A 13,628-nucleotide genomic window follows, 5' to 3' on the forward strand; every position below is an offset into this window, starting at 1 on the left:
GCTGGACTGTTCTTGTCTCAACCCATAGGAGTTGCACTCTCTCGATCCTCCTCCCCGTTCCTCCGGGAGCGGGGAAGGGGAGAGCCCCGGTGCGGGGGTGGGGGAGGAGACGGACACGGACCTCGATTGTTGTCAGCTCGGCACCACTCACTGGGAGTGAGTGAACAAGTTACCTGACTGGGTTTAAACCACGACACATATTAATCATACTCATCCATATTTTAGTTTCATTATTCCTTCTGGAGCTTTCAGCAATTTTTTCTTGAAATGCAGATTTATTTGTTTTTTTTGTAGAGGGATTTTTTTGTTTGTTTGTTTTAATAAAAATTTTTTATCTACTTTCTTAGTGTACCACTAGTCCAGGAAAGAATATAGGGCAGATCCATTAAAATTATACTTTTTGGAAATTTTGAATATGAGTACAATTGATTTTGCAGTAATAAAGCCCGAAGACTGTAGTGAAAGGATATGCCTGGTGAAAAAAAAAAAACACAACTAAACCAACAAAACCAACAAACAAACAAACAAACAAACAAAAAAACTAACCAGTTTTATTCAAACTGCAGAGAATTTCAGAAAAAGTAAGAGGGAAGAAATGTTAGGAAAAGATTGTGCTGAGATCCTTCTACCTTGGTGTCTTTTCTTATCTCAAGCAATAGAGAATAGATGATACATAGAGAAGAGAGTCATATTGTTATGTCCTCAATTACTGCAGAGTGAAGAAAGTAGAAGGAGGAAATGTAATCAACTGGGAACTACTTATCTTCTGTTGCTTTAATAACATTTCCTGGTTGATATTAGAAGGAAGTGATTCTTACGTTTTTATGAAGACTAAATAATAAGGCAGATTTATTTTAAAGTACATGCTGGATACAGAAGTGTCAGACTGACCAGGAGAGCCCGTGTTTACAGCTTGTGAAGTCATGAGATCTGTGCTTAATCATAACAATGAGGAAGATTTACTTTGGGAAAAAGAAAAAGCTGATTGATGGGAGGATGCTGCTCTTTATAAAAGTCCATTTGTCTATTTCTTTTCATTTGAAAGTGTTTCTTGTAGTAACTCTAGAAAACTACAATGCAGGTTTGAAGTTTAGAGAACGACATTGAGTAGGTACTTAGTTTGACTTTAGTAATAAATGAATAATTTTATTTAGGATTAATTTATTATAAAATTCTTAATAATTCTAACCCAGAGTTTTCAATATTTAAACTGACAGGGAATTAATTTTACAGCAGAGGTAAAAATGCATATGATAGAGAAAACTGCTGACTGTATTTGATGGTAAAAATGTCTTCCATGACTTCATCTTAATTTAAAGCTGCTTTTGATTGCAATAACATCTTAAAGGCTGACGCATTTATTCACAGTATAAAGTATCAAACTCACATAAGACTATAATGAATATAATAATGTGGCAATATTGAAATTTAACTTTTATCTTAATTGCCTTAGAAGTTTTTTATAGTTGACTTTTTCTGAGTGTGAGCTTATATTGGAGGTTTGAGGAAATAGTAAGCCTCTGGAAAAAATCCTGCAGAAATGTTAAAATAAAAAAAGTAAGAAGACACATAAAAATCAAAAAGAGAATACTTCCAAAACTATACACAGAGAAGTTTTCTTTGCATTTGTTTTCTTTATATTTATGTTGAGCAGTGCTTTCAAATAAGTTTTCCTATTGAAAGAGGATCTCGAGTCTAAAATTCAGTAGTATGAACATAGCAAAAAATCTCTTTCATTTTAAGGTCAATTTAAAACCTAATGAAAGACAAATGAATATTAGAGGATTTCTGTCAAGAACTGTTATTATTACAGAACTTAGGTGTCCCTGCCCACGGCAGGGGGGTTGGAACTAGATGATCTTAAGGTCCTTTCCAACCCTAACTATTCTATGATTCTATGATTCTATGATTATAAAGAGACTCAAACAAACTGAAGTACTAGTGCATTAGCTCAATTTTCTTTAGAAACCAATTCATTAGAAGGAGGGGTCTTAATTGGTTTGAAATAAAAATGTAGTTATCCGTTTTTACACTTGCAAAATTTTCATAGAAATTAAATGGGACCCTAAAAGTGAAACAAAGAAAACAACATTCATTCTGACCTACAAATTTCTGAAATTTTTGAAGAATACAAGAAATGTTGTAAGTAATATTAGAAAATAAAAGCTACAAAATAAAAATAAAATGCTGGTCCAGACTAAGTTTCTAAATTTCTCAGTGTCTGGAGGTAGAAAAGAAAGAAATTTCTGGTCTTCCCAGAGCATAGATGTATTAGATACAGATAAAGGTATAGATAGATACAGTTGTATATAAAAGATTCAAGTATACATTGTGAATCAGAATTATTATTAAAATTTTAAAAAAATAGTCTTTCTGGTGATAGCCAAAAATTCAGTTAAATTATACATTGATTTTAACCATTTTCAGTGGAACAATAACAGGCTAGTTCACTATTACCCCTCCTAAACCACGCACGTTTTAAGGTCAGTTATGAAAGTGGCACTATTAAATAGAATCATAAATTTTTCTTTACAGCTAAACAATTATATGATGGATTGATTCAGTGACATTCAGTATTTTAGGTTCTTTTGGAACCTAAAATCTATCTTGGAGATCTATCTTGGAGATCTATCTTTTGCAATATTATAGTGTAAAGCCGTATTAATTGTTAACAGCTTAGTCAGTTAGAATCTAGGGGAAAAAAAAAACAACGTTGAGAAAATCCCAATGTAGAGAAAAGCTGCTTTATGTATTTGTACTTCTCATATACAGGTATGTGCAAATGGAGGTAGCTGCTTCTATGATGAAGAAAACCAGAGATCTCATTGCTCCTGTGCTCTTGGATGGAAAGGACAAGCATGCCTGGAGAATATTAATGATTGTGAGGTCAACCAGTGCCAACATGGAGCCACATGTGAAGATGGAGTTAATAAATACAGGTACTAACAAGATGCTTTCCATACAAAGCTTCATAAAGAAATTTATGCCAAATTAAGGTATTTTTCCTTTCAACAAGAATTACAAAGGGAATTGTTATTGCAGGAGTATTTTTGTCAGATCATAAAATGCCATGGGTACTAATTTTGAATAAACATGTGCATTCAATAAAATTCCTTAGTCTGAAGTATTGCAGAGACAGGCCTCACAAATATTCCTCTTTGATAGACAAACTCTTTATCTCAGATAAACATATCATCTCTTCTAGTAAACGGTAAACACTTTATGACCTGTAGTGTGACATGGAGTGGCTTTTCTTATTAAAACCCAAATTATAATTTTCAAGTTAATAGTTCAAATTCTGAGTTATTCGTGGCTTCTAGGTTTGTGGTTTTTTTTTGGTTTTTGTTTTTTTTTAAGGTTGTCCTGGGTTCAGCAATAACAGTCATTTTTCTCCTTCTCAGTAGCTGGTGCAGTGCATTTATTGGTTTGGATTCATAGTCACTCGTCACAATGCTTATTGGCTCTCAAAGCTGTTGCTCCTGCTCTCACAGTTTCAGCGTTTCATACCTTACTTACAGCGGTATTTGCTGTTTTAGTGTTTAGCCGTTGAGGGACTTGGGCTAAGGTTCTTGTTTCACTGTATTTTATGGTAATGACTTGTAATACAGTAGACTTATTGATCATGAAACTGATCTGGCTTGTATTCCCAGCGTGGTCACCACCTCTATACTTTGGGAGGTATATAATAGAAGTGCTTAGCAATTACACATCTTTTTTCTGCTCCTTGGGTGGTCAGCCTATGAAGGAGACATTCTCTTAGGTTCCCAATCCCCCCACCAGACTATTGACAGCATCATTTGAGAGTTCTGAAGGTTCTGAATGGCCTTTGGGTACCCTTGAGACCTGCCTGCTGATTGTGATGAGAATCACCATGCTGGCACACATACAGAGTGTGTTTTACCCACGACCATTTTGTCTGATCTTCAAAGTTAAGCAGAGTCAGCTTTGGGTCTTGTCTAGGGTTAGATGACAATATAGGAGGACCAAGAGATTTTCCCTGAGGCTGGACGGTCATGAGTGGCAGGGTGTGTAGGATAGTATGGGCAAGTATCTAGGCCAGTGGGCCCCTCCAGTACTTTGGAACTTCATCAGTGAATAAGTGCAAAATCCAGAAAAATTAGTAAAACACTTAAATGAGGTGTGTCGTCATCCTTGTCATACCAGAGAGGGACAAATCTTGGCAACGTGCTAGGGCTTGGCCTATGCTTACAGAGCCCTGCTCAACAGCATCCAGCACCTTCAAAGGGAAAATATATGTCTCTGGATTTGATGGCAAAGCAACAGACAACGCAGCTACTCCAGCTCCAAATACAGCAGCTACACCAACCATAGTGACAAGTACAGCAGCTACTCAAACTCTGACTACAACAGATAACGCAGCTACTCCCAACTCCAACTACACCAACCCCATTGACAAGTACAGTAGCTACTCAAACTCCAACCACAACAGACAGTGCAGCTACTCCAGCTGCAAGCACAGCAGCTACACCAACCCCAGTGACAAGTACAGCAGCTACTCAAACTCTGACTACAACAGACAGCTCAGCTAATCCAATTCCAAGCACAGCAGCTACACCAACCTCAGTGACAAGTACAGCAGCTACCCAAACCCAACAACTGATACTGCAGCCACTCCAACCATAGTGATAATCATTGCATCTAAACCAGAAGAGCTCAGCAGTGACCAGACGAGTTCTGTGGTGTCATCAGCAGACAACAATCCAACACCGCACACTGTCTCCCCTTTTCTGAAAGACTGTTACAAGAGATGGAGCCAGACATCGTGGACTGGATGAACTCAGCAGCTTTATAGGGATTAGTCCATGCACTAAGGAATGATATCTCTTTGTGTATGTGTGTGTATATATATATATATATATATATATATATATATATATATATATACATGAGACAAGAGTGATGGTATATTGAAAATGTGGGAATCTGAGCATGATGTGAATGGTATGGAATAAGGGGTGGATAATGTCCTGGGTTCAGCAGTAGCAGTTATTTTTCTCCTTCTCAGTAGCTGGTGCGGTGCTGTGTTTTTGACTTTCAACCTGGGAGCAGCGCTGATAACACCGGTGTTTTGAGTTGTTGCTAAGTAATGTTTAGTCTGACCAAAGACTTTCTGCCAGAGAGGAGGGGAAGGTGAGAGGAAACAGAGACAGAAAAACCTGACTCAAACTAGCCAAAGAGGTATTCCATATCACAGCAAGTCATGCCCACTAAATAAACTGGGGGCAATTACCCAGAAGGGCTAGATCACTGCTCGGGTTGGGCTGGGTATCGATCAGCCGGTGGTGAGCGTTTGTATTCTCTTCCCTTGTTATTTCCCTTATCATTATTATTATCAGTGGCAGCAGCAGTGGTTTGTGTTATACCTTAGTTACTAGACACTAGTCTCAATCTGTGGGAGTTATTCGTTGGATCCTCCTCCACATCCCTCTGGGAGCAGGGGGAAGAAGGTGGAAGTGTGAGCGAACAGCTGCATGTTTCTGGGTTGCCGGCTGGGCTTAAACCACGACATAGGTATTGACAAAACTGTCAAGTATGTGCTTTCCTTAGTGAGCTGCAACAGGCTGTAGATATTTGAAAATCAGACTCTATGAATTATGGGGAAAAAAAATGTAAAAGGATTTCTTCAATAAGCAGAGTTCAGCTCTTTTCATCAGACTTGAATTTTTTATTTTTCCTCTATAAAAAAACAGAATAACTAAAACCTCTCCATAATGTCTGTAAGTGTATTTTGAAGGGCTTTAATACTATGCTGTGTCCTGTACTTATAAGAACTGTAATTAATATACTTTATTTTTTTCTATTTAGAAAAGTTTGCAACAGCAGACCAAATTAAAATAGAAGTAATTAAAAATTTCTTCCACTCTACCTCTGTTTTTATACAATCATCTGTAATAATAACTAAAATCACCAAATAAGCACAAAAGTACAGATAAGTACATGATTCTCAACATACTGGAGTTAAAATGTCAAAATATGATCCAGTGATTCAATACTAGAGTTGACTGCAAGCTTGCGAAAAAAGAAGGATGTATACTTTATAAGGGTGGCAAAAATGCCTTTTATTTCACTGATAAATCTTTGATTTTCCTGTCTGTATCGTAATGAGAATCCTGATAGATGAGCAAAGCCACGCTTACCTTACAAAATCCACTAGCATTTACTGAGAAATGAGTAGGTCTGAAGACTTCTGGTGAAACAAGAACTTCTGAATTTAGCTTGCTAATCCAGACTCAGGCTACTGACTGAAAACACTTAATTCTTAAAGTCTTTGAAAGGCAAATAAGGTTTGCAGAGCAGTCCGTTTATTTAAGGAACAAGAAAACACACCACTGAGATATAGATCCTAGGTGTGTTAGCCGACACTTTGTTATCAGAGAACCTGACCTCACAAGAACACAATTGGTTATTTTGCAAAGACAATGTGCAGTGTTTAATGTGTAATACCTGCTCTGTTGACAGGGGATTGCTATTTCACAAGGACAGTGAAGCATTTTTAAGTGAACTAAACTATTCCTTCCATAGAAATAATGGTATTTCCCTAGAGTTATTTATTGTCAGCAAGTGAAACAATTTTAATTTCCCATTTGCAACACACCATTAAAACCAAAATAATAGGAGAGGAAATGCTGAACTTCACTACTGTAGTCACCCACATTTTTCAAAAGAGACTTACAATTTGCGTTTTTTTCCTAAAATGGCTATCGCTTTTGATAAGGCAGTTATCAAGAACTGTATTTTATGCAAAGCAGTTTTGGGAAGACATACGAAAACTGTCAGCAGATTGTATGGAGAATTAGATGTGTAAGAGTCATTAACAGGCCTACTGAGATCCATTTTTAAAGATGTAATAGTCATTCAAAACATTACTTGCCTTTGTCTTCTTCACTTACTAAGTTAGCCAAAATGTTATGCATTAGTTATCTGTTATTATATGGTTTTATTTAGTATAATAAGTGTAAAACTAGACTTTCTCTGAGGTAAGAAAACTTTACTTCTAAGGTAATTATTAAACTTTATTCATAACTTATTGTTCCAGGGGTAGCTTGCTATAATAATGCTAATTATATAATGTTAAGAGCAGGAAAGCCTTGAAGGTATCCAGCTTAGCTTCAAGAACATATCCTTCTTTTAAAGGTCTCATGTTTACAAGCTGTCACGTTCTTCCAGATTGGAAATAAGTGCTCAGCTGTATGTATTTTTTCTAACTTTCTATCTCCTTACCATGGCATATTCTGTTTCTCCTCCCATTTTGAAATGACTTGCAGACAGTAGTGTCACATAATACATGCAGAGAAATTCTTTTGAGTACAGGATGGGGAATTGCTCTGTGTGAAGGAGGGGGACTTTAAAACTATGATAGGGGATAATACCCAGTAAGGCTATATGTCCTGGGTTCAGCAGTAGCAGTCATGTTTCTCCTTCTTGGTAGCTGGTGCAGTGCTGTGTTTTGACTTTCAGCTCGGGAACAGAGCTGATAGCGATGTTTTGGTTTGGCCAAGGACTTTGTGAGCCTCGTGCTCTGCCAGGGAGGAGGGGAAGCCAGGAGGAAGCAGAGACAGGACAGCTGACCCAAACTGACCAAAGAGGTATTCCATACCACAGCACGTCATGCCCAGGATGCAACTGGGAGTTAGCCGGAAGGGCTGGGAGTCTGCAGGGTTGGAGGAGGTATCGGTCGGTGCGTGGTTGGGCTGAGGGGGGCAAGTTATCGGTCGGCTGGTGGTGAGGTGTTGTATTCCCTTGTTATTTACTTTATCATTATTATCATTAGTGGTAGCAGTAGTGATTTGTGTTATACCTTAGTTACTAAACTGTTCTTATCTCAACCCGTGGGAGTTGCATTCTTTTCGATTCTCCTCTCCATCCCTCCGGGAGCAGGGGGAGGGCAAGAAAGGGGGGGAAGTGAGTGAACGAATTGCCTGACTGGGTTTAAACCACGACAGTTCTTTTTGGCGCCCAACGTGGGGCACGAAGGGTTGAGGTAACGACAGATTTGACTGGATTAATAGTCACTCGTCACAATGCTGATTTATTGGCTCTCAGAGTTGTTCTTGTTGATCTCACAGCTTCAGAATGTTGTAACTTACTTAGAGCCGGTATTTGCTGTGTTAGTGTTTATCAAGTGTGGGGCCTGGGCTAAGGTTCTTGTCTCACTGTGCTTTATGGCAATGGCTTGTAATACGGGCGGGCCCCAGCAGCAGGGCGGGACGGATGTGGCCGTGGACTTGTACCTGGCCGTCCGGCTGCTCTTCACCGTCCTGGCCCTCACCCTACTCTCCATCTTCGTGAGGCTGCGGAGAGCCGAGGGGGAGCGGCTCCGGGAGCCGGCGGCAGCCGAACCGGCCCGGGAAAGCGGCCCCGGGGACCAAGCGGCGGCGGGAGCGGGGCCAGAGGCCCCGCGGGGACGGCTGCCGATGGAGGAGGTCGGGGCGGTCGAGGAGCGGAAGGAGGCGGCTGCAGAGCAGCGGGAGAAGGCGGCGGAGTAGCCGAGCCCCGCGGAGGAGCCGAGCCCCGCGGCCGAGCCGAGCCCCGCAGCCGAGCTCAGCCCTGCGACGGCCGAGAGCATTCCCCGGCAGTCGCCCGCCGAGCCCCAGGAGGACGCAGGAGACCACGCAGCACTTCCCAGCAAGGCAGAGGAGGAAGAGCTGGACTCAGGAAAAGAGAAGCTGGCGGTGGGAGAGCCGGCAAGCACAGCAGCAGCACCAGCCCCAGTGACAAGTACAGCAGCATCGTTCGAGAGTTCTGAAGGCTCTGAATGGCCTTTGGGTATCCTTGGGACCTGCCTGCTGATAGTGATGGGGATCAGCATGTTGGCACACACACAGACTGTGTTCTACCCACCACCATTTTGTCTGATCTCAACAGTTTAGCAGAGTCAGGTTTGGGTCTTGTCTGGGGTTAGACAACAATACAGGGGGACCAAGAGGTTTTCTCTAAGGCTGGACAGTCATGAGTGGCAGGGTGTGTGTGACAGTATGGGCAAGTATCTAGTCCACTGGGCCCCTCCAGTGCTTTGGAAGCATCAGAGATGGAAGGCAGCTGTATGGAGTCCCCAACAGAAACTGCTGAAGGGGACAGTGAATTATTTTGAGCCTGGTGGGCCCATGGCACTTCAGGCCATCAGAGCAGAGATGCAACATAGAGATGGACTCATGATCAAGGGGTGGACTTAGCAATGGACACTATTGCCCAGGTTATTCACAAGTGTGAACACTGCACACAGTCTCTCCTGCTCTGGAAGACTGTTACAAGAGATGGAGCCTGACATGGACCAGATGGACGCAGCAGCTTTATAGGGACTGGTCCATGCACTAAGATAAGAGTGCCCTGAGATAAGAGTGATGGTATATTGAAAATGTGGGATCTGAGCATGACGTGAATGGTATGGAATAAGGGGTGGATAATGTCCTGGGTTCAGCAGTAGCAGTCATGTTTCTCCTTCTTGGTAGCTGGTGCAGTGCTGTGTTTTGACTTTCAGCTCGGGAACAGAGCTGATAGCGATGTTTTGGTTTGGCCAAGGACTTTGTGAGCCTCGTGCTCTGCCAGGGAAGAGGGGAAGCCAGGAGGAAGCAGAGACAGGACAGCTGACCCAAACTGACCAAAGAGGTATTCCATACCACAGCACGTCATGCCCAGGATGTAACTGGGAGTTAGCCGGAAGGGCTGGGAGTCTGCAGGGTTGGAGGAGGTATCGGTCGGTGCTTGGTTGGGCTGAGGGGGGCAAGTTATCGGTCGGCTGGTGGTGAGGTGTTGTATTCCCTTGTTATTTACTTTATCATTATTATCATTAGTGGTAGCAGTAGTGATTTGTGTTATACCTTAGTTACTAAACTGTTCTTATCTCAACCCGTGGGAGTTGCATTCTTTTCGATTCTCCTCTCCGTCCCTCCGGGAGCAGGGGGAGGGCAAGAAGGGGGGGAAGTGAGTGAACGAATTGCCTGACTGGGTTTAAACCACGACACTATATAATCACAGTATCACAGTATCACAGTATGCTAGAGGTTGGAAGGGACCTCGAAAGATCAATAAGAGCAACATAAGTCTTAGGAATTTTACTCCTTTGGCTTGGTGAACCATCTGTTACAACTAGAATGGACTCAGTCACACTATCACAAAACCTGTAATCCAAATTAATTATTGCACTGCCAGCTGAGCCTGTGCTGTTTGAGATACCATGACATAAGTGAATCAGCATGTATTTAAAGTGATAACTTCTCCAAAAAGTTACTGATCCTGCCACTGGGTTGGTGGTATAGCTGTCAATATGATGAATCAGGAAGATACAATACAATAGACCGACTGCATCCACATGCCAAAAGAATCTCTTGACCTGTGGTCACATATAAAACAGACTAAAAACAGAGGTTCATTACCTCAGTAAATAGACAATGTTGCTACATAAAAAAGTATTTGAATTTTCCTTTCTAAAAAGCTTGGTATTGTTTCATTATGTTATGAGAGAAGAACTGATTTAACATATGTCAACAAGAAGCATTTAATAAATAATTAAAGTGAAAGAATTCTTCAAGGAGTTGATACTCCTGTTTTGCAATCCAAACAGGGGGTTATTACTCTGTTTTCTTCACCTTTGTAAATTTATTCCTTACTATTACTGTTGCTGTTGTTTGGACAACCAAGATTCTAACCAAAATAACTCCTAATAGATATTTTATTGTAGTCTGTTTAGTGAGGGGGAACAACAGAGGGAAAAGACAGAATTTAAAATTCAATATATTTTCAATTACCTGTCCTATTTCTCCTGTTTTTTCAGTCCAGTCTATTCAGACAAGTTTTAGACATTCCATAGCCCCAGGAAAGCCTTGCAAGAAGGACTGAGAACTATTAGATTAAGACATTTGAAGAAGCTGTATTCTGGAATTTACCACTATTTAAACTAATATGTTTTAAAACTTATTTTAGTGCATAGCTATAGCACTGAAGTCAGCATTTCATGAGCCTTTATACAAGAAAACTTCCAATTAAGAAGCTGGATTCGGTGTACAGTACAGCTTGAACTGCCAGCTCATTTTTCAGTATTCAGTACATAAATTTCAGTATGCATAATTTAATCTCAATTAATCTCACTAGGAAAGAGTAAAGCCTTACCTAGTGACACATTGTTAAATAAAATGTTTTAGAATGCAAGATACTTCTTTGCATGATGCCAGCAAGAGTATGAAAAATAAACATAATTTAGATAACTTTTCTGTATCATAAAATTTAACTCTTCTATTACTTCATTCATCCTTGACTTTTTCTATTTTCTGCCAGATGGATAAATGAGGCTGTTAGATTACATTGTTTTTTTAATACCTAATTTTCCATTTTTAAATTTATTCATCCTGTATTATATATGCAATTTGACTTCAGGACCTATTTGACAGTGTCATTTGAAGTTAGTACTATGATATACACAGTTTTCTGTAGCAATGACAGGGTTCTTTCACTAGAGAAAGAAGAAAAATACTTTCCCTTGCTTTGCTACAACTCCAGAAGGTAGGTGAATATATGTTTCAGTTTCGTGGTGGATATCTGTAATGAATTATACAACAGCTTTTCTGCAATGCCTACAGATGCTTACAAAAAGCCAAAGTGAAACTTTGAAAAATAACCTTTTCATTCATTTTATGAATGTGTGTGAGTTCATACTTCAACTAGAAAAGAAAATACTAAATATTGAGTAAATGCAGTTAATCTCTTTGGACAACTGTAATTTAAACCCCCAGACATCTATTAAAAAAACAAAGTACAGAGATACTGGGAAGTCTTTGCTAATACCAGGCTTCAATGAGCCAATATGCCTTCTGTCTCAAGATACACAATAGGTAGCTGGGTCATCTCCTAGCACAAATCAACGTAACCAAATCTTCAATGTTTTTTGTCTTTTTTTAGTCCTTTTGAGCATTCATCTGTTGTACACAGTTACTTACTCAACCGCACAAGTCGTACTACATCTCTTCAGTGCAGGCAGTCTGTGGTGACACTGTGACAGCTGCCCTGCCTGGACTAACTAGGAGGGACTTGCATACCTGCACACCTGCTGTTCTAGACCTCTGGTGCTAAGTTATATCCCACTCCATATTGCTAGGAATGTATTGCAGATATTCCATAACCATCTGAATGTATGTAATGTTCCTTCTTAGACTAAATTCCATGCCTTATTTATCTGCATCTCCATTTAACATTTATTTTACATGCATATCAAATTACAGTGCAGTGTTAACTGGATTTAAGCATTGGAGTAGCAACATACTGTCATCTGCATGGTGCATGTGAGAGCAAAGCAATCTACAGAAGGATAACAGTGGCTTGTGTTTGGTATACACTAAATACTAGAATCCATGTTTGTAGCAAAAGAATTGAGGTATTGGTTTCCCTTCCCAGGATCTGTTAAAATCTTGATACAGGCAAAAGAGACTACGGAGAAGCTAGAAAATTGCTGTTATTCCCATTAATGTTAATACAAAACTTCCTCATATTTACCTTTTCCTTGGTGCCATGTTTATCCTTTCAATGTGTCCCCAGTTTATAAAGTTGATGTTTTAGTCTTCCTTAAGAAAGTAGTTGGCGGCGTCATTAGGATCTCCTGGCCTTTTGGTAGGAGGTGTCCCACACTCCCCAGAGGGGTCACTCCCAGAACTGAAGCTGGAGCAGGGAAGGCAGCAGTGACTGAGCCCTGTTGAAATCCAGATCAGGCCATAGTGAGGCTGAGCCCCAGCACACAGCTGGGGCATCCTTCTGATAAGGTGTCCTGGGTTCAGCAGTAGCAGTCATTTTTTCTCCTTCTTAGAAGCTGGTGCAGTGCTGTGGTTTTGACTTTCAGCCTGGAAACAGCACTGATAACACCGATGTTTTTAGTTGTTGCTCAGTAATGTTTACTCTAACCAAGGACTTTCTGAGTCTCATACTCTGCCAGGGAGAAGCAGAAGCCAGGAGGAAACAGAAACAGGACACCTGACCCAAACTAGTCAATGAGATATTCCATACCACAGCACGTCATGTGGGCATGTAAACTGAGAGTTACCCGGAAGGGCTAGTTCACTGCTTGGTCGGGCTGGGTACCGACGGGTGGTATTGTATTCTCTTCCCTTATTATTTCCCTTATCATTATTATTATTGGTGGTAGCAGTAGTGGTTTTGTGTTGTACCTTAGTTACTGGCCTGTTCTTATCTCAGTCCGTGGGAGTTACATTCTTTCGATTCCCCCTGTCCCTCCGGGAACAGGGTGGGGGGGAAGCAAGGCAGGGGGAATGAGCGAGCGAGACTGTGTGGCTGATCGAGTTTAAACCATGACATAAGGGCAAAAAACAAGTTTTCTGAGCTAGAGATTCACTCACAAATAGAAACTCTGGTATTATAGGTATCTGTATATTTTTTCTTTTTTAATTTATTGTAGAGAAGCAGTTTAGCTTTGCAGCAAATTAAAACTGCAAATCAATCCATGATTCAAAGCTTTTGACATCATGTTCAGTATTTTAGTGCTGCTGAAATATTAATGGAAGGTCATATTCATTAAAATCTAATGTGGTGATTGTATTTTTCCTGCTACAAGTGTAGTAGACTTAATTACTTTTAGATCATTGGTCTTGATATTATTTATAAGACAG

At 40.3% G+C, this 13,628-nt stretch overlaps 1 protein-coding gene across 1 annotated transcript in view; it reads left to right on the forward strand.

The window, feature by feature from the left end:
* The window catches only part of EYS (eyes shut homolog), a gene marked incomplete at its 3' end in the record, with an annotated part of 771,151 nt that overhangs the window by 101,140 nt on the left and 656,383 nt on the right, over positions 1 to 13,628 (forward strand). Inside the window, exon 9 of the mRNA XM_057418821.1 lies at positions 2,773 to 2,939. Within this exon, the coding sequence (XP_057274804.1) occupies positions 2,773 to 2,939 (167 nt within the window). The remainder of the gene's footprint in view (positions 1 to 2,772; positions 2,940 to 13,628) is intronic.

The sequence above is a fragment of the Pezoporus wallicus genome, unplaced genomic scaffold (assembly GCF_028554395.1).
Source record: "Pezoporus wallicus isolate ANWC-B61680 ecotype Strahan unplaced genomic scaffold, APGP_CSIRO_Pwel_v1 contig_4901, whole genome shotgun sequence".
Lineage (NCBI taxonomy): Eukaryota > Metazoa > Chordata > Aves > Psittaciformes > Psittacidae > Pezoporus > Pezoporus wallicus.